Source organism: Mustela nivalis (genome assembly GCF_964662115.1).
Source record: "Mustela nivalis genome assembly, chromosome: 11".
NCBI classification, from domain to species: Eukaryota; Metazoa; Chordata; class Mammalia; order Carnivora; family Mustelidae; genus Mustela; species Mustela nivalis.
The window spans coordinates 44733155-44757614 of NC_139030.1; the positions used below are offsets into that span (position 1 = coordinate 44733155).

Below are 24460 nucleotides of genomic sequence, written 5' to 3' on the forward strand. Positions count from 1 at the left end.
GAATGAATGAATATTGTTGTGCAACTTAATTGGCAAAATAACACTCTTATAATATGGTTTACCAAAACGTGTATTAGTGTCCGTAGCCCTTAGGCTCCAGTCCTTTCTGTGGCCTGCGTGTATTCGTTGAGGCAGTATACTCTGAGGCTCTTCTACCTGCCAAGTCCTCAGGATTCAAAGCAAATAAAGCAAGTCCCTTCTGCTCGAGGATCTTCCTTTCTAGGTGGAGGAGGGAGCCGCGAATCCAGCATTATAGCAGATGTGGCAGCAGTTAGTTCTCTTGTTACACGTGACAGTTCCCGTGGGCAAGCGCAGGGTACCTGTGGGGGCACTTGTGGGCGCATGGCAGATGCAGCCCCAGGGCTAAGCAGACATCACTAATAAAAACTTCTGTGCCCTAAGTGTGACATGTGGACTTTATCCCGATAGCTATGGTTGGGGGGAGTGTTAATGGGATCAGATTTAGGCATAGAAAGCACATTCTGTCTGCAGCATGGAAGAAGGACTGGAAAGGGAGATGGCAGATGGAGATTTTAGAGACAAGAAGACTGGTTTAGGGGGAATTGCGGTAATACTAGTGAAGAGTGGTGAAGGCATATAAACTGTTCCTGAGACTAACCAGTGGAGGCAGGAAATGGGAAAACGCAAAGCGGAAGAATTCACAGAACTCAAGTGAGTTAGATAGTCATGGGCATGACTGAGAGAGGGAAGTCTAGCAGCTGTGGATGAACCAGTCCGCTTCCCTCTCATGATCTTCTTTAATGTCATACTGGCTTGGCAAAACCACAGCCCTGTTTAAATCTGCTCTTGTGTACTTTGCACGTACTCCCAAGAAACTGAGTATGGCTGGAGAAAATGAAGTGCTGAACAGGGTTCACGTTAAATTTATGAACCTCAAGTTGGTACTTACTGTTCCCCCGTGGGCATACTGTGCTTTCCCTTAAATTTTTACTACCTTACTCCTCACCTCCTTCTCAGCTCATAATTTATATCCTACTTTAATCCTGATTGATGCAATTAGAAGAGACCTTCCCAAAAACTTTCAGTGCCGCATCGCCTCAGCGTTTAGCATTTGGGGCCCCATATTCTGTGTTCTTGCCTGTTACCATTGTTCTTGGCCAGCTCTCCACTACCCCTGTTTTCCTCTTGTCTACTTAAGGACCTAATCCTAGCAGTTCCTCAGGCTCCTTCATCATCAACAGTTTTCTCTTTTTACATCAGGCCACAGACATCCTATTATTTCTCCCATCTTAAAAAATTGTCTTGACCCTACTTTATCCTGCCTTGCCCAATTTCTTCGTTCCCCTTTGTAGAAAACACTTGAAAGTACTGTCAGTGTTTGCTCTTTCCAGCCTTGCTCCTCCTATTTTCTCTTAAACCTGCTTCAACCAGGCTGTTACCCACTACCACTCCATGAGAACTGGGTAGGCAAGGTCACCAGTGACTTCCATCTTGCTCAATCTCATGGTCGGTTTTTCTGCTTAGCTTCTGAGCAGCATGGGGCGCAGAGGATGACTTGCACCATGATACACTTTCCTCACTTCATTTCTAGGACATTGTAGTCTTTTGGTCTTTCTCCTGCCTCCATAGCCCCCTTTGCTGGTTCCTCTTCTCTCTGACCTCCATGTTCAGATGCTCCAGGGCTCAGTCCTTGATCTTCATGTCTTCTCTGCTTATATTTATTCCCTGACAAGGTTGCCAGTTTCAGGTTTTAATACAACTTGTATTTCCAGTCCAGTCCTCTTTGCCCAGATTCCAGACCATGTAATCAATTGCTTACTCTGTGTCCTCCCTTGATGCCATCTCAAATATAACACATTCACAGAAACTGACATTTGTCTTCCTCCCAAAACCTGCTCTTACCAAAAAAAGTTTTCCACATGTCAGTTAATGGCAGTTCCTTCCAGTTGCTAGATCAAAAACCATGCATCATACTTGGGTCTTTTTTTTTTTTTTCTTTTCTTCCTCGCACCATCCCATGATTAATTCATCAGGAAATCATACAGGGTCTATTTTCAGAATATGTGCACAATATGTTAACAATCCTACCACTTCTTACTATTTCCATGGCTACCGTTTGGGTATGAACTGTGGGAACTGCTAGATATCCACCCAAATCCATTCTTCCTTTTTTGAGAAACCTGGTTAGTATAATTTCCCCATTTCATTTATATACTTATGTCCATATGATGGTTTTCTCTTGTGGAATAGAAGTGAACTTGAATGCTGGACCTATTAAAACTTTACATCTAAGTTCCTCCATATTATGCTCCTTCCTGCTTGGATTCAGATAAAAACAGGGGGGACCTCGAAAAGACGGGACAGAGCTAAAAGATGGAAGCGGTCTAGATGTGGGACAATTGTCTTCCGGGATCTGAATACTTATCAGGGATGTTATACAAGCAAGACATAAACTCCTGTTATGTCCAGTTAGTATATATTTAAATCGATTTGTCATAGTAAATTATTCTACCCCAACGTTCAGTAATCTCTCAGCTGTGTAACTGAAATAGTTCTTAACTGATATTTCCCTTGTAGCCTGTTGTCTTCACAGAATGTTCTTTTTAAAATTTAATCAGATCTGGTCACTCTTCTACTCAGAACTGTGCATTGGCTCCCTGTTACCCAGAGTAAAAGCCCAGTCCTTACAAGGACTTCCAAGGCCCTACATAATCTACCCATGACTTTAGTTTTCTGTGCTTATCTCCTCTCCTTCTTTCCCCATATCCTGCTTTGACCATACCATCCTTCTTGTTTTTCATACATTCTAGCTATGCTCCTTTCTCCAAGCCATTGCACCAACTCCTTTTTCCGGAATGTTCTCTCTAATATCCAAATGGCTACTTCTTCATATCCTTCAAGTCTTCTCAAGTCTTCCCTTCTCAATGAGGCCCATCCTGACCACTGTATTTAAAATTATATTTTATCACCCACCCCATCATTTACAATTCTTAATTAATTCTACTTTGTTTTTATAACACTTTTAATTTTGTAACATTCTACAACATATAGTTTACTTATTTTTTATGTTTATTGTGATCTTCCCTTCCTTGAATACAAGCTCCATGAGGGTAGGATCTTGATCTGTTTTGTTCATCAGTATGTCCCAGGTGCCTTGAACAGTGCTTGACACATTAAGTAAGGTGCTTAAATAAAGACTTGTTAATTGAGTGAAAGGGAGGTTTAAAGCATTTGTTTTATGTTTATTTTAGAGGACATATTTTGCTAGGTGGAAGTACAAGAGTTTATTTCAGAAGTGAGAGGAAAGTACCTTAATTGAAATCATAGCTTCACTGCTGATTGCAGCTTTATGCTGACAGACTATAGCTCAGTTTGATTCTATAAAAATAAAGATTATCCTGCTCAGAGATCTCTTAGGTGTTGTGATGATCTGTCACTTAACACTTACTATATACATTCCAGCTAGGAAGTGTTTTTTATGAATGCTGAGTAATAACATTGAATTATTAAAACCAACTATTTATTTTAAGGTCAGCCTATCATTCAAAAGTCTGTTTTCATCTTATTTTACTTTTGAAATGTGCCCCCCCCGCCTTTATGGGTCATCTCTTGCTCTTGTTTAATATTTAGTGTTCAGTAAGCAGTTGTAGGTAGTAAGGTATGCTTTGATGTCAAAATCTATACTTTAATGTAGAAGTATATTTATAAAATTGGAGATCACAACTACAATTCTAAAAAGGACCCCTTCACCAGTTACATAAAGAGATTGGTGATTTCTACATCTTTATTCATACAACTTAAAAGTACTTGAATCTAAAGTGGGAAAATAGTGAATACAAAGAATAGAGAATACAAAGAAAAAATAACTGATATCAAGAAACTGAACTGGTTTTTAGCAAGTCACTAGGTAGTAATAACAGAGCTTTTAAAAAACTCCATAAATATTCTTTTTTTTTTTTTAAGATTATTTATTTATTAGAGAAAGAGAGAGAGCAAAACGCGTGAGAAAAATGAGTTGGGGGAGAAGCAGAGGGAGAGGGAGAGGCAGGCTTCCCGCTGAGCAGGGAGAACCCGATAGGGGACTTGATTCTAGGACCCCAGGATCATGACCTGAGCCGAAGGCAGATGTGTAATGACTGAGCCACCCAGGCATCCCTGTAAATGCATATTCTTCATTGAATTTGTGAAATCTGACAGTAATAGAGAGCTAGCCTATTTGGCATGCTGAAGATTAATGGTTTTCTTGGGTAAGCCTAAAATATAGTGGAAAACAAGTTGCATTCTTAGCACTTGTAACTTTGGTCTAAATATCATCAAGAAGGCTATAGAATTGAGGAGGAAAGCAGAAACCTAGAAGTTTACCTTACTATTAAGGGGGATAAAAAATTAAACAATCTTTTTAAGTTCCATAACATTTCTGATCTCTTTTTTGTCACCTCCTCCCTACAAGTCATTTCCGGCTGTGTAGCTCTTTGATGAGTCCTTACTCTTCCACGATGTCGGCTTTGCTCTGTTTTTGGTTTTTCTGTTGTTGTTTTTTAAGTTTTTTTAAGTTTAAATTTTTTTGATTTGTTGAAGCTTAACTGTTATCCATGTTGATATTTTCTATGGTGTAAAGTTCAGTGAGAAAAAACCCCAGAAATTTAGAAAATGTGGTGTAAAATTTTGTGCTTCCATGGAAAGCTGCATTGTCTTTGTGTAGGAGAGTAGCACCTCCTTCCTGGTTATCCAGTTCCAGTCTTCCATTGTCTTTGAGTGGTTGTAAAACTCCCCCTCCTCTTCTTTCTACCCTCTCACTCTCCTCCTCCCTAACTCTAATACAGGAAACTAAAATAGATCCAAAGCTAGAGGTTAGTACTGAGTAACTTGCTAGTGTTTAATTCAGTATCTACTGCTGTAGGAAGCAAATACCAATGTGCATTTCCCCCCCTTTCCTCGTTCCATGCCTCCAAACTGAGCCACTTTGAAAAACAATGCAAAACAAAATCTTGATACTTGAAAATATTTTTCTTTTGTTTGCTTTTATGTACATGTTCTAGGCTGCTGCCTGGAAAAAAGACTGTCCGGCGTTCTGTTATTTCTTACAATTTCATGTGTATATACCCTAATTTTTATAAGACTCATGTAGACCTCCAGACTAGGTTTTAAAGTACCTGGCTCCGAGTACTGTTTTTAATGGGAACAAGAAAGAGATAATTCGTGTGACTTCTGACCAAGTGAATACCACTGTTGGAAAGAGCAACATTAAACATTTTGGAAATTTCCTGAATGTTCTGCTTCATTGTTCTAGTGGCATTGCCTCTAGAAATATATATTCCTTAAATTTGAATTTAAATTAGAAAAATTTGGTGGTGGGGGGAAACAACTGTTCTTAACTATAGCCATGAGACAGAATAAAAAAAATAAGAATCTGAGAGCTGAATCTATAACATTGTGTGTGAAGAGGGAAAGGAATTAACATTTATAATCCTTTTATTGTTTATCCCTGCTGTTTTCAGATTTCCTTTGCAGAGCAAGAAGCTTATATATTAAACAAGCTGTTTTTGTTTTTGTAGAAAATAAGATACGAAATAAGACTTCTTTAATTGAAAGAGTGTGGTTGGTGAATTTGATTAAGTTGTTTTATGTATGAAGAAAATTATTTAAACGCTATGTTAAAAATAACAATAAAAGAAAAATTTTTCATTAGTTATAAAACTATAGTAAATGTTAACAAATTCCATTGATATTTAAAGTATTATAAAGTGGTATCTACTACTTATTGAATTCCTGTGTTTACTGTGCACTTAATGTAATACTCAGTAATGATTGACTTAGTTCTTTCTCTGCTGGCATGACCTACATTGTAGCAACCAAACTACAGCACCTTTTATTCCTAGTTGGAATATGTATTATTCCCCTCATTTTCCATTTTTCCTACCCATGACATGGTATCATGGAAAAAATGTTAACTATTAAACACAGAAAATTAGAGAAAACTAAAGCATGTAATTCAACATAAGTACTAATTTAAAATCCCTTTTTGCTTAGTCAAATTGACTTTAGCCAGTTTTAGTCTGTTTTGTTTTGAACTTTATTTTTATTTTTTGAAACTTAGAAACAAGCACATAAATGTTTATATAAGCACAAATATATTTTTATTATTCCATGTAACATTTAAATTCCCAGGTGGATGTATTTGTAAGTAAATTAATTGGAATCATTAATAATCATTGTTTATATTACTAACCCTTTTTTATTTGATTATATGTCATAAAGTAATGCTGTCCTAGGAGTTTGAAAATCTATTGCAGATCACTACTTAAGTAATGATATCTGACACATCAGCAAAAATCTAAATGCTATTGTGGGGAAGGGAAACCTTCTTTATCTTCTTAGGTTCAGTGTCTTGGGCCTGCAAATTGAACTGACCAAAGAGAGATTAACAGTAGAAAAGGTCTATTTCATATGCACACAGGGGAGGAGGGGCCCCCAGCAGATAAATGAAAACCTCAAGGAGGCAGTTTCATTCAGTGGCTTACATACCACTTTAACAAAGACTAATAAAGTGTGCTGAAGAGCCCAGACAGAGCAAAAGGGGTTTGGGCCTAAGAAGGGTTAGGGTGAGTTGTGGAAAGGTGATTAGGAACTGTTCAGTAAGTAAGGGGTTTGGTAAAGTGTATTATGCAGGCTCCAGCCATCTCAGTTGATAAGAATTGTCCCTGGAGTCATTGTGTTTTTCTCTCTCTGTTATGGGAGGGGACACCTTTACAAAGGGAAATATATGCCCTCTTTGAGGTGAAAGAGGGAGGCCTCATTGTTCCTTCTGTGTTTGGGATTTCTTAATCTCATTCTGCTCAAAATAATCCTTATGCAGAAGTGGCATATTCTGATCTCCTTCACTATCTAGGTAAAAGAGAAAAAAAAGAGTTAGTTTAAACTTGTTTTATTTCAGGGTGCGTGCCTGGGGGGCTTGGTTGGTTAAGCGTCTGGCTTCGGCTCAAGTCATGATCCCAAAGTCCTCGGATGGAGCCCCAAGTCAGGCTCCCTGCTGCTTCTCTCTCTCTCCCTCCTCCTGCTTGTTTGTGTTCCCTCTCTCACTGTGTCTCTCTCTGTCAAATAAATAAAAGCCTTAAAAAATTTTTTTAAATTGTTTTATTTTATATTCCCATAATAGTAAAGCGGAAAAGAGGCAATTGATTTGTCACTTTGTCAGTTTATCTTGGACTTAATTGATTATTAAAACAGTACTGTATTAAGCATCCAATGTTTACCTAATTTCCTTTAATTCAAAGTTCTTTTGGGTAAAACAAAATAATTATTCAGCAGTGTAAAACCTAATCAGTTGTGTTATGAAGATGACTACTTACGCAATCGGTGGAAGTGTGTTACACATCTAATGCGGGACTTTTGCCTAATCAGTATTGTCCTGGGTTTTAACACTGTTGGACTGCTGCACTATTTAAGGCCACCAGGATTTCAGGCACACCACTTCTTTGTACTGGTTGAGAATTGTCATCATTGAGTAGAGTGTATTTAAGAACTTTCATTTTGCTTCATTCCCATAGGCTTGATAAAGTGCTTTTTACCTTCAGCCACCTGTAAAGATCTTATGATTTGAGGGACCCCATTGAGGGGAATATATCCTAATGTGTTTGAGACTCTAATATTAAATTACACAAAAGTTAATCTCAATTTCTGTTTTTTTTTAAGGTAATATCAGCTATATCACCAGTGCATTAATGCATTCTTTATTTAAAATATTCTATTATAGATAATACTGAAGTCTTTCTTTTGCCTTCCCAGTGGGCCCATTAGTTCAGTTCTCCCCAACCTTCCTGGAAGGAAACCATTTGAATTTGGTGTATATTTTTCCAGATATCGCTCTAGTCTATAAATGTATATTAAAGTATTAGTGTACATGGGCTTTTCCTGATTGGTGTCATACTGTATAATTATTCCATAACTTACGTTTGTATTCAGTGGTTTGTTTTGGTGATTTCTTCATGTTAGTCCCTGTAGCTCTACATCATTCCTCCAAACTGCATTTACTATAATTCAGCTTACTTAGTCCCCTATTGGTATATATTGGTGTAAATATATTTATTTTCATCTAAAAATTTTTATTAATTTAAAATATTTTAAAATCTGTTGTAATTTAATTTTTAATTTTTTAAATTATTGATGTATAATTGATATACATTGTTATATTAGTTCAGATATACAACATATTGATTCAACAAGTCTATAGGTTACTCAGTGTTTACCACCATAGGTGTAGTCACCATCTGTCACTGTACAATGTTATTGCTGCCTTATTGACTATATTCTCTATACTGTATTTTTTATCTCTGTGACTTATTTTAAAACTAGAATTTTGTACCTCTTAATCCCCTTCATCTACTTCACACATCCCCTCCCTCTTCCTCCCTGGCAATTTGTTCTCTGTATCATAATAGTCTGTTCCTTTTGTTTTTTAGATCCCACTTATAAGTGAAATACGGTATTTGTCTTTCTCTATCCAACTTATTTCATGTTGCCTAATATCTCCATGTAGTTGCAAATGTCAAGGTCTCATTCATTTTTATGGCTGAGTAGTAGTCCAGTGTGTGTGTGTGTGTGTGTGTGTGTGTGTGTATGTGCGCGTGCGTGCACCTGCGCACACACACATCTTCTTTATCCTCATTTTATCCTTTATCCTTATCTTCTTTATCCATTCATCAATCAGTGGACATGTGGACTCCCTCCATAATTTGGCTATTATAAATATAACACTATACAATACTATGTTTATAACAATAAACATAGGGTTGCAAATATCTTTTCAAATTAGTGTTTTTCATTTTCTTTGGGTAAATACCTGGTAGGGAATTACTGGATCTTATGGTATTTCTATTTTTATTTTATTTTTTTTTAAAGTAAGCTCTACACCCAACATGGGGCTTGAACTCACAACCCCAACCAAGATCAAGAGTCTTGTGTTTTACTGACTGGGCCAGCCAGGTACCCCTCTGTTTTTAATTTGTTGAGGATCCTCCATACTGTTTCCCACAGTGGCTGCACCACTTTGCATTCCCACCAACAGTGCACAAGGGCTCCTTTTTCTCCACATCTTCGCCAAAACTTGTTGTTTCTTGTGTTTCTTAGTCTAGCCATTCTGACTTGTATACGGTGATAAATCTTATTGTGGTTCTGATTTGCATTTCCCTGAAAATTAGTGATGTCAAGCATCTTTTTGTGTGTCTGTTTGCCATCTGCATGTCTTCTTGAAAAATGTCTATTCAGGTCATTCAGAACACTATTAAAATGTCACCTTCTCGGGCCTTTCCTGACCATCCAGCTTAAATACCTCATTAGCCCATCCTTTAACATTACCCATTGTTATTTTTATTATAGCACTTATTACTACTTTATATTTTCCCATTTTTTTTCCTTGAAACTTCTTGTCTGTTTCTAAGTTTCAAAAGAGTAATGATAGTTTTTGTTTTATTACAGCGATATGTCCCCTTCTACAAAGGATAGTGCATATCACACCGTTGGCATTCAGTAAATGTTTCTTAAATGGATGGTCTAAATACTCTCTTTCAGTCTACCTCAGTACAGATTCCTTAGACTCTTCCCTGCAGGACATTTCTTTAGCCACAGCCAGTACACCTGCAGTGGTATGCATGGAATGCAGGGAGGAGGAGAGGGATGAACTCTGATGAGGGAAGAGCTGATGGGAGAGGAAAAGGGCAAGATTAAAGGGAGGTATGAATGGGATGGGAAATGTGGAGTAACAGGAAGGAAGATGAAGGGTGAGAAAATCATAGTCTGTTCTGACACAGTTGTGGCACTAGGAGATTGATGTTTTACTTTACTTTTTGGATTAAGTGATGTAAATATTTTATCAGATTCATAAAGTCCTAGAAATGAAAGATCAAATTTAATCCAATTCTTTTACATACACAGCCCTTTTTAGATAAGGAATAGATGTGAGAGATGAAGTGACAAGTTCGAATAGCACAATTAACCTGCTGATAGAATTGAGACTCTCCAGACTCTGATTTTATTCTAATTCTTTATCTCAAAATATACCTTAATTTGCCACATATACAAAATGTTGAGTTAGGTTCTGAACATTTGCATTTTCATAAATATCTTTTTTTTCTTCCCAAATAGGTAGAAAACAGACCAAAGTATTATGGAAGAGAGTAAGTATGGATTATGACAAAACATTTTATAGATTGGAATATGTAAGAGAGACAGGTAAATGGATGCATTGCTAAAAATACAAACAAGATAAAAGAGGTATTCAAGTTTGAGTGAATTAAATTATTTTTCTGATTACAAATACAGTTATTCTGGGGCACCTGGGTGGCTCAGTGGGTTAAAGCCTCTGCCTTCAGCTCAGGTCATGATTCCAGGGTCCTGGGATGGAGCCCCGCATCAGGCTTTTGCTCAGCAGGGACCCTGCTTCCCTCCCTCTCTCTCTGCCTGTGTCTCTGCCTGCTTGTGATCTCTGTCTGTGAAATAAATAAATTAAATCTTAAAAAAAAATAGTTATTCTATTGGTGAAAATATGGAAAATAAAGACAAGTATAGAAAAGAAAATAGCATGGAAAAATGTATATGTGGAATGAAGGTGAAAGAAAGATGCAAGTCATATGAATAAATAATCCTAGACATGTATGAGAAAAATGTATTTGTGTGTATATGTATATACTAAGCATATCATACATAAGCATATCTGTATGTACGTAGGTACATACGGCAGGGTAGGGGTGGTTCATTGTATTTTTATACTTTTCTTTATTTTCCAGGTTTTCTGTAAGTAAATTTATGCTATGCAGCAATAGCTAGTATTAACAATCTGAAATATTACCTTTTGAAAATCTATTTTCCTAATAGTTTTATAAAATTGAGATATTATAGTTTTATAGACTGAATTTTTCAACTTAATAATGAACATTTTTTATTTTATGAAGAATGTTGTAAAAATTTTTTAAATGCTTAATTTTTCTGATTATTAAAAGAAAGAAAACCTTTTGGAAAGAAGAATAAAAATCACCTATAATCCCATCATTCCTTGAATAAAATCATTTTTTTCAAGACTTAGGATTATATCAGGTACACAATAACATATATAGCAAGTATTTTAAATTTTTTAAAATTCTCTTCAAGTTTCCAAGACTTTTGTGGCTAGAACATGGACACTTAAGAGTTGGCAGGGAGCCACTGATGTTTCTTATGATTGTACCATAATTTGGTCACTTTGCTGCTTTTGACATTTTTTGCCAAATGTTTTTGCTTCTAAACTGTATTATTAAAATAGGTGCATAAAGCTTTTTAACTGGGATAGAAATTTTGGTTCAAATAGTATGAACAGATTTACAGTGCTTTAAATATCCTTGTCAAGTTCTGTTCCAAAGGTTGTATCCTTGAATGTGATTTTCTTCTAAATTAGTAGAGTTTTTAAAAATAAATAAATATTAAAATTTACCAACTTTACTAACTGATGTCATGTAAACTTAAAACAGTATGCCAGTATGCTAATCTAATGGTACGCGTTACTGCCAGTGGTAGGTTACTGTCTTCTTGCCTCTGGCAGAGTCTGATGGATCTGGTTCCGGACTCATTATTGAGAAATATATGGAGATAAGAAATTCCCAGAGTCCATTTTGAACCTAGATGCTCTGATTGTCATGATTTGGACATACGTACCATGAACTGTTTTAAGACTTACATTGAGAAAGACTGAGCCATCCTCATGAGGAAACACTCCCAAAAACTTGCCACTTGCTCCCTAGTAAAGTCCTTAAATTATTATGTTGCCATTTTGGGGCCTTTTATTTATTTTTTTATTTTATTTTATTTTTTTAAAGATTTTATTTATTTATTCAACAGCGAGAGATCACAAGTAGGCAGAGAGGAAGGCAGAGAGAGAGGAGGAAGCAGGCTCCCCGCTGAGCAGAGAGCCTGACGTGGGGCTCGATCTCATGACCCTGAGATCATGACCTGAGCTGAAGGCAGCGGCTTAACCCACTGAGCCACCCAGGCGCCCCCACTTTGGGGCCTTTTAAATCTATCATTCCGAAATCAAGTGACTGCTGTTTTTTACACCAGTAAAAACCACAGAGTTTTCCTCGAGCTGTCTCTCAGTTCAGTTATCCTTGAATTACTGAAAGAACATAATGTATGTTTAAGTTCTTTGTAAATCACCATACAGATATAAGGTGGTTTTCTCTTTTTAATAGTAATCATCAGTCACCACTGACATTTTTTTTCTTTTTCAGTGTTTCATGTCAAAATGCTGTAGATGAATCTGCTGTCTGTGTAAAGAATGTGTTATGTTTTTTTCTTCTTCATCCCTTTTTCCTGTTAATGAAAAATAGGGTTCTAGCAGGGAGTGAAAGCAAGTTATTACTGTTGTTTGCTTTTGGCTTGAGTATCCAGTGATGCAGATTATGCACATTATTGGGCAATCATGCCAATTAAGGGCAACCCAGGGTCCTGGAAAATCGCCAGCTTAGACTGTGAGCCAGAATTCTGGAGCAGCGCCACTAGTGTGAAGGAAGGAAAGGGAACACATTGCTGTATATTTTTTAGTACGTCCATATGGTCAGACAGCTACATAAGAAGGGAATTGCCCTCTGGAGAGAGGTGGTTGATCTTCCCTTAGATGGATGTGAGTTTTGATTTCACAATTGTTAAATGGATTGGGAAGCTACTTCGATGCGGTTCTTGTTACCACAGAGAAGCTGGCCAGGGGCCAGGCCCAGAGAAACACAGGCAGAGTTAAACCCAACTGCTCCCCTTCGATTATATGGCAGTACTTTGTCTAGAAAACAACAGGAGAGGGTAGAGGGTTTTGTTTTATCTTGCTTTACTGAAAAAGGTGGAAAGCATTCCGTTTCTGAATTGACTTTTTTCTTAGGTTTCACGGCATGATCTCCCGAGAAGAAGCAGACCAGCTCTTGAGTGTGGCTGAGGGGAGTTACCTGATTCGTGAGAGCCAGCGTCAGCCAGGAACCTACACTTTGGCTTTAAGGTTGGTCATGGACCTGTAATTAGAACTGTGCTTCATTTAAAACCCTCTTAATGGAGGGCTTTAAATTTTAAAAGCATCCAGCATGTAATTGAATTGGTTCTTGTTTTCTTGGGACCTAATTACCATTTTAATAGCTTTGAGACCCTTAAAAATTCCTCATGAATGGTAGCACTCAGTAATTAAGAATTGAAAAACTTTTAAAGCATTTTTATTGTAGCTGCTTTCTTCTATTTCATCTTACCGTTCTCTCCCATCTGTCCTGCTGTGTTAGTTCCCATCTATTTCTTGAATAAGGAAAGAAACTAAGAGTAAAGATATTTGTAACTCATAAGATTAAAGCCAATATCATTTCTCTTAGGTTGGCTTTTGATGGAAGCAGCTTTTCCTGGGAGCTCTTGGCTCTTACCTGTCAACTGAACTTTGCCTAGGATTTTGGCTATTCTTAGCTTCTAGTACAGTGCCCAGAAAACAAATATTTCCATTAGCCCTGCAATAATAACAGAGCAGTAGTACAACAGCATGCTTATCCATTGGGCTTCCTTCATGCCAAGCCCTGACCTTATTTAATCTTCTCGGCAACTCGAGGATGGATGTACTCTTACTATCTCTGCTTAATAGAGAGGGAAACTGAGGACCTAGAGGTTGAATAACTTGGCCAAGGTCATACATTTAATAATTCCTGTAGCTGATATTTGAATGCAGATAATCTGGCTTCAGAGCCTATGTTCTTAGTCATTCTCCATTGCTCCCTCTCCAAAGGCTTGAGATAATTATCCATTGTGTTTGTGTATTTATTCATCTTTGGAAAAGACTTAAGTGTGGAAACTTCCTAAGATGGAGGCCAAATGCGTGGCAATTTCTTTTGGTAGCCACAGTGAGAGAACAGAAAGATGATGTTGTTGCTCTAATATGACCAGGTCAAAACCCTTCTCCAGTCGCCTATGCCTAGTTGGGTGAGCAGGGACTGCTCTTAGTCCTATCCACAAGACTTAATCTTCTTGACAAAAAGAATGATATAATCCAGTACTGTTTTTTACTGAATTCTGGAATCAGTTGTGTACTTGGAGAATAAAGCTTGTTGCAGGCATGGAAATTTGCTTTTTATGGCAAATTAAAAAGTGTAAATCCCCCTGTAGTTATTTGATTATATTGTTTTTCAGGTTTAAATTATGGTATATAGGGAAAAAAATCTGGGCTCGGAATTCAGATACTCATTTTACCACCAAATAAACTAAAGACACATTTGGTGTAAATCACAGAATTCCCTCAAGTCAGTTTTTTCCTCTTTTTATGCCAAACATTTTGTAATTTTAGGATTCTACCACACCCCATTTCCGAATAGTCTGGTCTTCTCTGTGTCTGTGGTAAACGAGTGTACATGTGAAGACTTATGGGCCAGAATAATGAAGAAGGAAGTGGGGTGAGGGAGAGACAGATATCTGCACAACACTTTCTTCCTTTCCCCTTTATTACCTTCTGCCCCAAATCCCTCCAAGATCACACAGTAAGTTACAAAACTGACTTTGAGCTCAGTGTCACCTCGTTGAAGGTTCAGGTACTCCATCATACCATAATGCCACTCATCTTCTAGTGTGGCTGTCACTCACTTTTCACTTAGTGACATCAGGGAACACCCTAGGGCCAAGGATTTAGTGTGGAGAGAAGTAGGACCCAGAGCTCCCAAGCTCTTTCTCCTTCCCACCTGCAGGGACTGTTGGGATACATTGACCATATTCCTACACTGTAATTTTATAATTACTTCCCATCCACTTCAGTGCAGGAAATCTGACAATAGAAATTGAAGAATAGATGAACATGGGATTGATTGGAATGTTTTTAATTTATATGTCTGGAGAAAACATGCAGCCTTCCTTTTGTTATTGAAAATGACCATAAAATTGTACAGGGAAAAGAAATAGTAACGAGTAATGGGCTGTAGTGGGAGTAGGGGATTTGGGAATATACACTGTGAGGAATTTATATGCTGAAATATGATCTTCCTTGTTTCGAACTAGGTGTGTGGCAGGGAAGTGTTGAAATAAAAAGAAGTTGTATTGATATATCTGATATTCCCCCATTTCAACTGAAAATTCTCCCAATTCACATCAGTTTGTTTTGTTTTCAACATAATGCCTGACCCATTTAGGGGAGCCAGTTTCACAAATTTTGGCTGTCAATGTTCATTATGCGCTTACTCTGATAACCATAGCCCCTATAGTTAAAAACAAGTCCCTGGAGTCAGCTTGCTCCACTGGCACCTCAGCCTCATGATGTCCAAGACTGAACTCATCAGTTTTCCTCCCAAATATGCTGTAACATCTGTATTCCCTTTATTAGCTGATGACACTATCATTTAGTCGGTCCACACAACTGAAACCAAGACCTCACTCTTCTTTTTCTTCTTAGTTCTATTTTAAGGTGTTTGTAGGCCCCGGTACTGCCACATTTAGAGGCCTTCACCTCGCATTGTATCAGACACTGCATCCCATAGCAAATATTTTTTTCGTGTTAATTTAAAAAAAAGACCACAAGTTGCTTTTGAGCATGGGAGGTCGTCTGTAGTTAACATCTTAGTTTTCTCTTGAGCACCATCTTCTCCCATACCCGACCTCAGCCTGAATTTCAGGCCAGGTTTTTCTGGCTTTGCCTTTGCTCATATTGACTCCTCAGTTCAAGAAAAATGATTGTTGCTTAAAGAAAGATTTTTCTACGATGAAAGTCTATGGAGAGGCATCCGTATGGTTGGAATGTGTAGTTGAAGATAAAATGCTAGCCCAAGCACTAGACTATACCTCAGGAAGCATGAAGTAGTTGAGTGACTTTGGGATTTTCTGTGTATTGATATTGACAACATTTGGATTAGTTGTAGTTTAATGATATATTGTAATTATCAGTTATTAAAAAAAACTAAGAAAATCTAAGGAGTTTGCTTTTGAAAACATTTTTTATGATTTTCATAGTTTAGAATTAATTCTTTAAAAATATCTTATCATTCTCACTAGAAAAAATTAGGTTCAGTGTCATATAGAATGACATATGAAAGGGTAGGACTAGTGCATGTTATATATTGTCATATAAAACATACTTTTTATTAAATGTTAAGAACATACAAAGGAATACTTACAAGAAATATAAAAATTATATTTATATTATAGTTATTTAAAAATTATTAATTAACATGTTACTATAACTCTTATGTGCCCAACCTGCATTTTAAGAAATAGCTATTGCCTTTGGAGTCTCATTTGTACTGTATATACCTACCTCAATCCTTCCTTCTTCCTCCTGTCCCTCACACTGGCTAATCTATCTTGATTATCATTCTCTCACTTTTCTTTACTAGCTTATAACATATGTTTGTATCCCTACATAATGCATTGTTTTGATTTGTTCATTTTTGAGCTTTAAATAAATAGGACATGTAGAATGTATTCTTCAGTTTTTTTTCATTCCACATTATATTCCTGAGATTTTTTCTTTATTTTAGAACATGGCTATAATTGATTTATTTACACTGTGATATTATCCACTAAATAAATATACTATGATTTATTTATCCATCCTATTATTGATGGACATGTGGGTGGTTTTTAGTTTGGTGCTGTTAAAGAGTCCTCCATGTATAATAATCTTGTAAATATCTCCTGGTATATATTATGATTTTTTCTAGAATATTTACTTAGATGTAAAGTTGCTGCTTTTGCTTTATTAGATAATGAGTAATTTTTTCCAAAGTAGTTAGTTGCACAGTTTATTCCACAACACTGTATAAGAATTTCTATTGTTTTCACTTAATACTGTCAGATATTATGGCAGGCTGATGGTGTCTGCTGATTAATTTGAATGTCTCTGATTTCAAGTGAGGTTGAGCATCTTTTTGTGTTTATTTACTATTCACATTTTTTCTTCTGTGAAATTTGCATTCAGATCCCTTACCCTGTCATTTTCTTGTTGATTTATAAAAGTCATTTATTCTGGCTACTCATCATTTGGTTATATATATATTGAATTGTCTCCTTCAAGTTTGTGACTTATTTCTGTTTTCGGTTTCCAAGTTTTTAATTTCAGCTAAAAATATAGAATCCATTTACATTTAATGTAATTGCTGATATATTTGATTTAAATACTATCTTATTTTCTATGTAACTCTTCTGTTTTATGCTTCTCTTTCTTTGTTTACAAGTCAATTTTTTTTTAAAGATTTTATTTATTTATTTGACTGAGAGAGAGACAGTGAGAGCAGGAACATGAACAGGAAAAGTGGGAGAGGGTAAGCAGTCTTCCTGCCAAACCTGGAGCCCGATAGGGGGCTTGATCCTACGACCCTGGGATCGTGACCCAAGCTGAAGACAGATGATTACCGACTGAGCCACTGAGGCACCCCTACAAGTCAATTTTTTATTGCATTTTTTCCTCCCACTTGAGTAATACATTCTTCTACTCTTCTTTTAATGGTTAAACTAGAGGTTAAAACATATGGCCTTGGCTCATTTATATTTAATATAAATGATTGTTTCTATCATTTTCCTAATAATGCTAGAATCTTAGAATACTCTAATTTCCATTTCCCTCCCTCCTACCTTTTATCTTGTTATTTTGAGATGTTTTATTTCCATATACCATAAACCACAATACCTAATTGTTATTGTATAAACAGAAAAGTCAGTATTTGTCTCTATTTACTCCTATATTAACCCCTTCATTGTTCTTCATTTTTTCCTATAATTTTGCATTTTCTTGGAATTATCTTTCCATAGCTTGAAAAAACTCCATTGGTATTTCTCTAACTACAGGTTTATTCAGAATAAATTATTTTCTTACTATTCTAAATTTTTTTGCCTCTTGACTAACTTTCCGACTTTTATCTCTCTGAACTTTAGTTTGGACATTTTCTATTGACCCATCTTTCTGTTCACTAGTCCTGTATTCTACTATTTTTGACCTGCTGTTAAACCAATCCACTGAGTTCCTAGTTTCATATTTTGTGTTACTTAGGTACAGAATTTTCTTCCTCTCTTTCTTTTTTTTCGATTCTAATTCTCTGATGAATTTCTCCATCTTTTCCTGTATTTTCTTGAATAATGACCCATTAAAACAATTGTTCACTATAAATATCTGATAGAGTTACATAAGTACTGCACCATGAATTCTTGGAAGTAGTGAAATAAGGTGAAAAGACCAGTGAAGAGTTAATATTAGTGTTCATATGAAATGATCTTTTAGATATTTGCTATCTATATTCTCATTGCCACTGCTATACCTGATAAGAGTCTAACCAGTTTCTGCATATAGGTCTAATCACAACACATTCAAAACTAGTTTTTTCACTATGTTTATCTGAAATTTTCATAAAATTGATATGAATGCAAAAAAACCTTTACTCTCTGAACAAATGTGTAAATAACATTCTGATCTTCAAGAACTGTATACTTTTTCTGTCTTTAGTGTGCTAATAGGTGGAATTGGAATCATAGCTCAACTCTAGGATTTCACTATTATTTTCCTAAGCCATTCATTTAATGTGGGGCATACTTGCTTGGATTCCATCCAAGAATTTCCTTGGAAATATTAAAACACCTCTTTATATTGATGTTGCACATTTAATATGGTGTCAGTACTAAAGTTATACATTACTTTGATGTATTGTGCTCTTTGATAACACTGGTTCCCTTTGATATAAAGATATCCCTTTTTCTCAGTGGCCTGATTTGCTAAATTTGTTCATTTTTACTGACAAGAAAAATGTAAGTATGCATTTTACCAAAACTAGAAAAGAAAGCTGAAAGAAGAAACTTTTTTTTAAAGATTTATTTATTTATCTGAGAGAGAGAGAGAGAGAGAGCGTGCAAGCACAAGAGCAAGCAGAGGGAGGTGCAGAGGGAGAATCCCAAGGAGACTCCTTGCTAAGTATGGAGCCCAATGCGGGGCTCGATCTCAAAACTCTGAGATCAGGACCTGAGCTGAAACCAAGAGTCAGATGCTTAACTGACTGTACCACCCAGGTATCCCTGAAAGAAGAAACATTTACTGACCTAAACAGGAGAACTTTCAGTAAACATATAAGTTGAAAGAGAAAAAGGTCAGAGAGAATCAAGAATTGAGATTTTAAAACATCTGTCACAAAATAGAATTTCAGTTACCTGCTCTCACTGTACAACTTTGGAAATAGCTGTAGTAGTTTAGAGCCTGACAAACATGAGTTCGAGTTGCCTAATCTTATTATATATATTTAACCTCTTTGAGCTTTAGATTCTTATGTGTAAAGTAGGGATTATAATCCCATTAGTTGCAAAAGAGACCTTTTAAAAGTCTGTAATTAGCGGCAGCCTTTTAAAATTATTTATTTATTTATTTTTAAAAGATTTTATTTATTTGTGAGAGAGAGAGAGCGAGCACAGGCATAGTGGCAGGCAGAGGGAGAAGCAGGCTTCCCGCTGAGCAAGGAACCCAATGTGGGGCTTGATCCCAGGAGTGTGGGATCATGACCCTAGCGGAAGGTAGCCGCCTAACCGACTGAGCCACCCAGGCGTCCCAGCAGCAGCCTTTCTAAAAGAATCAAATTCTCTATCAATTGAGATTCATTCAACTGCAAGTGTTATCTGATATCTAAAACAGGCAAACTCTGTTGGCTCAAACAATAAATTACTTAAGGAAATACCTAATGAGAAATTTGGAAATGCAGTAACATGGATGATCAGTGCCCTAGTGATGTTATCAAGAACTTGTTACCTCATTTCTATTCAGGGCTGCTCACAGCATCAGCTCTGGTCTAAGAGTGGCTTTTCTTGTAGTCAGAAAGTGGCTGCCAAGGGTCATCAGAGGTGTACGCGTCCTTCTTTATGCCTGGCCATAGAGTACAAGGGAACCTCTCCTTTCTCATGCCTCCTTCCCTTCAAGTGGACCAGGCCTCTGCAGCTCTCCGTTTCCCACCCCTGAGCCAGTATCAGTCTGCAAGGAAATGCATGTACTGATTGATTGCTTGTCTAACCAGCCCATGGTTCTGGAGCTTGGGAGATGGGATCAGTTTCTTCTGGAAGATAAGGCTTGAGAGGGAATCTGGATGAACAAACAAAATCTAGTTTTCTTTTCCTATTTTAAAGAAGGAAGCTGGTTGAGTGAGGAGAGAAAATGGATACAAGGCACATAGTATATAAAATAGTGGGTATTCATTAAAGTAGTTTCCTTGTTTGACAGTGAGGATCCATCTGTGGTATAATTATTCAAACCTTTTAGTCCTGATCAATCTCTGATTAAAGTAGTATATCCAATTTTAGCTTTGGTAAATAAGTGAGAGTATTTGGTATTAGCTCCAAAGAAAGTTGTATATGAGGCTAGAGCTTTGTAAATTCTGTTTTGATGTTCTTTTGCCTATAATTTTTTTCAAAACTTGACTTAAAATATTTTCCAAACTGACTTTAAAGTAATTCAATATTTTAAAGATGATTGGAAAACCTAATTATATACCTTAAAATATTTATGCCTTGTGTGTTGTAAATGTGTCCATGGCTTTTGTCAAAGTCAGGAGCTTGGTCTTCACTGTTAAATTGGGAAATTAAAATAATCTCTCAGATAATTGCCTCACCAAAAATTGTAGTGTTTTTTGAGCTTCGGTGTTTTGGCAGTACTATCAACTTGGGTCAAGAAAGAAGACATTTAAGTTGGCTCTTAATGGTAGACTAGAGGTATGCCAGGTAGAAGAATAGAGTGTGTTGAAAAACAAGCATTTGGGGAAGAAACAGCCAAGGAAGGAAGATATAGAACAGAGTGGAACATTCAGTGCATGGCAGGCTGCTGGGGCTTGGGGGTACAGGAAGTGTTGGCAGTCAGAGTGCCAGGAAAACCTGGTATTTCATCCTTAAGAATTTGGACTTTATCTTTAGGAAATGGGAGTCACTGAAAACTTTTAATAGAAGGGGGTGATGATTACATTTGTAATTTGGAAGGATCATTGTGAAAGCAGAAAGAATGAGTGGAAAACTTAGTGGAACCTAAGTTTTTCCAGAATTATTTAGGTAATTAATTTATAGGTGGTTTTCCTTTGGCTAAAAAAAATAACTTTTACAAGGGTTTCAGGTATCTTAATAGATTTTGAAGGGCTCATGATGAGGAGAAATGTTAATTACAGATTTGGCAATTCCAAAGACATTTCTTTTGAGTCTGACTCATTTTAGCTTCTCTAAATTGGGAGAAGAGCAAGATGACATATGTGCAAGAGTCTTGATAATCCCTAAATTCTGTGTCTGGATATTCCAGAGAATGCTTTATACCCACAGTGCTTAGCACTTTCCTGTTAGTTTTGTGCTGACCACTAAGATAGGAATTATTTAGGAAAATTTTATTTTATTTATTTATTTTTTAAAATAAATCACAAGTAGGCAGAGAGAGGGAGAAGCAGGCTCCCTGCTGAGCAGAGAACCCTATGCGGGGCTCAGTCCCAGGACCCTGAGATCATGACCTGAGCTGAAGGCAGAGGCTTAACCCTCTGAGCCACCCAGGTGCCCCTAGGAAAATTTTAGATAATGGAGAACAAATGAGAATTTAAAGATTGAGAAAGCATATTGTTAATATGTTTAGATATATCTATTATATCTATTTTTAAAAATAGACCTTATTGGGGCACCTGGCTGGCTCCATTCAAAGAGCATGCAACTCTTGATCTTGGGGTCATAAGTTCAAGCCCCACATTTGGGGGTAGAGATTATGTAAATAATTTTTTTTTTAATTAAGAAAATATATCTTCTTTTTTTAAAAAATATTTTATTTATTTATTTGACAGACAAAGATTACAAGTAGGCAGAGAGGCAGGCAGAGCGAGAGGAAAGAAAGCAGGCTTCCTGCTGAGCAGAGAGCCCAATGTGGGGTTTGATCCCAGGACCCTGAGATCATGACCTGAGCCAAAGGCAAAGGCTTAACCCACTGAGCCACTCAGGCGCCCCAGAAAATATATCTTTTTATTCAATAAATTTGGAAATATGTATTGGTTCGTGTTAATTTGAAAAATAAAATTCATTATATAGGACAGTATGTATGGTATTATACTACTAAAGTAAGATTATGTATCTATTGGGTATCTATTGGGTATAAGCAAAGAAGTATCTAAAGGAATCTTTATGAGTTGCCTGATTTTTTTGTTTTACAGTGCATGTGTATCATTTTTATAATCACACACAAAAAATTCAGTAGTGTGATTTTCATTTTGGGAAGAATCAAACTAATTTGCAACCTTGCATCAAAGTGGAAGATAATAACTTCTAAAACTCTGAAGATTTAACTCTAAATGGAATGTATCAACTTATTTAAATAATTGGTTAGGAGAAGGATTGGTCAGTGTTGGGGGCGATAGAAAGGGAAGTCAGAGAGGACAGTGTTCTCGAGTTCAGGGTCTGTGGAACAGGATTCTAGGCCAACATCGGCAGCATTATCTGTAGTAGAGAGGTGAATTTGAGGAACCCCATGAGTGACCTCCCATTAAATATAAGTGGTTGGACTTCTTTCCTACAGGAGTTCTCAGAGCCCGTGAGTATTGTTTAAAAACCATACTGCCTTTCCCAAACTCATTTGATTATGAGACCCTCTTCATTCCTCTCTGTGGAGCACTCTTTGAGAGATATTCCATTAAACATTTGATTTGCTCACTTTCTGTATTTTTGGACTCCCATCTCACCAAGCATTCTGCTTAATGGCTTTTCAAGTGAACTGTCTACAGGGAGAGAAAACTTTATCTATAGGTTGAGTATAAGAGCCTTTGATATATTTCTCATTTCCAGTCAACAAATTAGAATTAAATGCTGGAAGCAGAGAAGGGGAAAGAAGGGGGAAAAAAATCTACCAGATTTCTTCGGTTTCCTAAGTTTAGATACCTTCCCCACTTTTTTTCTCCTTTTCACAACCCCCTGTTTTTAAAGACTTTATTTAGTTATTTGTCTGAAAGAGTGAATGTGCATAAGCAGGTGGCGTGCCAGGCAGAGGGAGAAGCAGGTGCCCCACTGAGCAAGGAGCCCGATGCAGGAATTGGTCCCAGGAGCCCAGATCATGACCCAAGACAAAGATGCTTAAGTGACTGAGCCACACAGGCATCCCTTTCACACCCCTTTTTTGTTAAGCCTAAAAGACTTCTTGCTGAAGTATTAGATAGAGAAAAAAAGTTAAGGGCTCATTGACTAACTGATTTGTTTTCTTCCTGTTTCCTGGGGTTTTAATCTTTTTTTCCCCTTGGACTGAAAAAGATTTCCCTCTTGTCCAGAGTGTTCTGTAACTTCAACTGATAGCAACCACTTAATTTCAATATATTACAAAATTCCAACTTTTCCTTCTAACTTTTTTCACAAGCTTGCCTTTTGCATGTTATTTTACCTTACTCTTTAAAAATTTTTTTTAAAGAATTATAATTAACATATGAATTCACCCATTTGAATTGTACAATTCAGTAGGTTTTGATGCAATCACAAAGTTATGCAACATAATCAATTTTAAAACATTTAACCACCCTAAAAAAGAAACTCCAAACTCATCTGTAGTCACTTCTCTCTTATTCCCAACCCTTCCAGCCTCAGGGAACCATTGGCATGTTTTTATCTCTACAAATTCATACCTCAAAGACATTTCATAAAAATGTAATAATATATAATACGTGGGTTTTTTTTTACATCTTTCCTTTAGCATGTTTTCAAGGTTCATCTGTGTTGTCACATGTATTACTATTTAATTCCTTTTTATTAATGTATAGTATTTGAATAATACTTTGATGTATAGATATATACTTCCTTTTGTTTCCCACTCATCAGTTCATGAACATTTGAGTTGTTTCCACTTTGGGGCTATTATGAATAACATTGTTATAAATATGCTAGTATGGTTAATGCTCTGTACAAGTCTTTGTGTAGGCATGTGTTTTCATTTCTCTTGGGTACATATCTAGGAGTGAAATTGCTGGATCATATTGTGGCTCTAGGTTTAACATTTTGAAGAACTGCCAAATTTTTTCCCAAAGTTTTACTATTTTACAGTCCCACCAGTGATGTATGAGGGTTCCAATTTCTCCAGTCCTTGCAACACTTGTTATTATGTCTTTGATTTAAACAGTAGGTGTGGGCGCCTGGGTGGCTACGTGGGTTAAAGCCTCTTTCTTTGGCTCAGGTCATGATCCCAGGGTCCTGGGATTGAGCCCCGCACGGCCCCACACGGGGCTCTCTGCTCGGTGGGGAGCCTGCTTCCTCCTCCTCCTCTCTCTCTCTCTTTCTCTCTGCCTGCCTTTCTGCCTACTTGTGACCTCTGTCTGTCAAATAAATAAATAAAATCTTTTAAAAAAAATAAACAATAGGTGTGATGCCCTAGTAGGGGTAAAGTGGTACCGCACTGTGGTTTTGATGTGCACTCTTGAATGGTACTACATTTGTCGTGTTTTTATGGTCTTATATTCACTCATATACTGTCTGTGTAAGCTTCAGTTCTATCTCAAAAGTATGCATACTTTGCAATGGATTTAAACCA

General features: G+C 36.7%; 1 protein-coding gene across 6 annotated transcripts in view; it reads left to right on the forward strand.

Annotated features, from left to right (window-relative positions):
* CHN1 (chimerin 1) overlaps positions 1 to 24460 on the forward strand; it is a 216043-nt gene that overhangs the window by 73264 nt on the left and 118319 nt on the right. For 2 of the 6 annotated variants that reach the window (XM_082689545.1, XM_082689546.1), the window contains 2 exons: positions 10102 to 10133; positions 12857 to 12970. In XM_082689545.1, the coding sequence (XP_082545671.1) occupies positions 10102 to 10133; positions 12857 to 12970 (146 nt within the window). Of the gene's footprint in view, positions 1 to 10101; positions 10134 to 12223; positions 12256 to 12542; positions 12608 to 12856; positions 12971 to 24460 lie in introns of those variants that run through there. The other 4 variants (XM_082689548.1, XM_082689551.1, XM_082689549.1 and 1 more) reach the window with 4 other exon arrangements.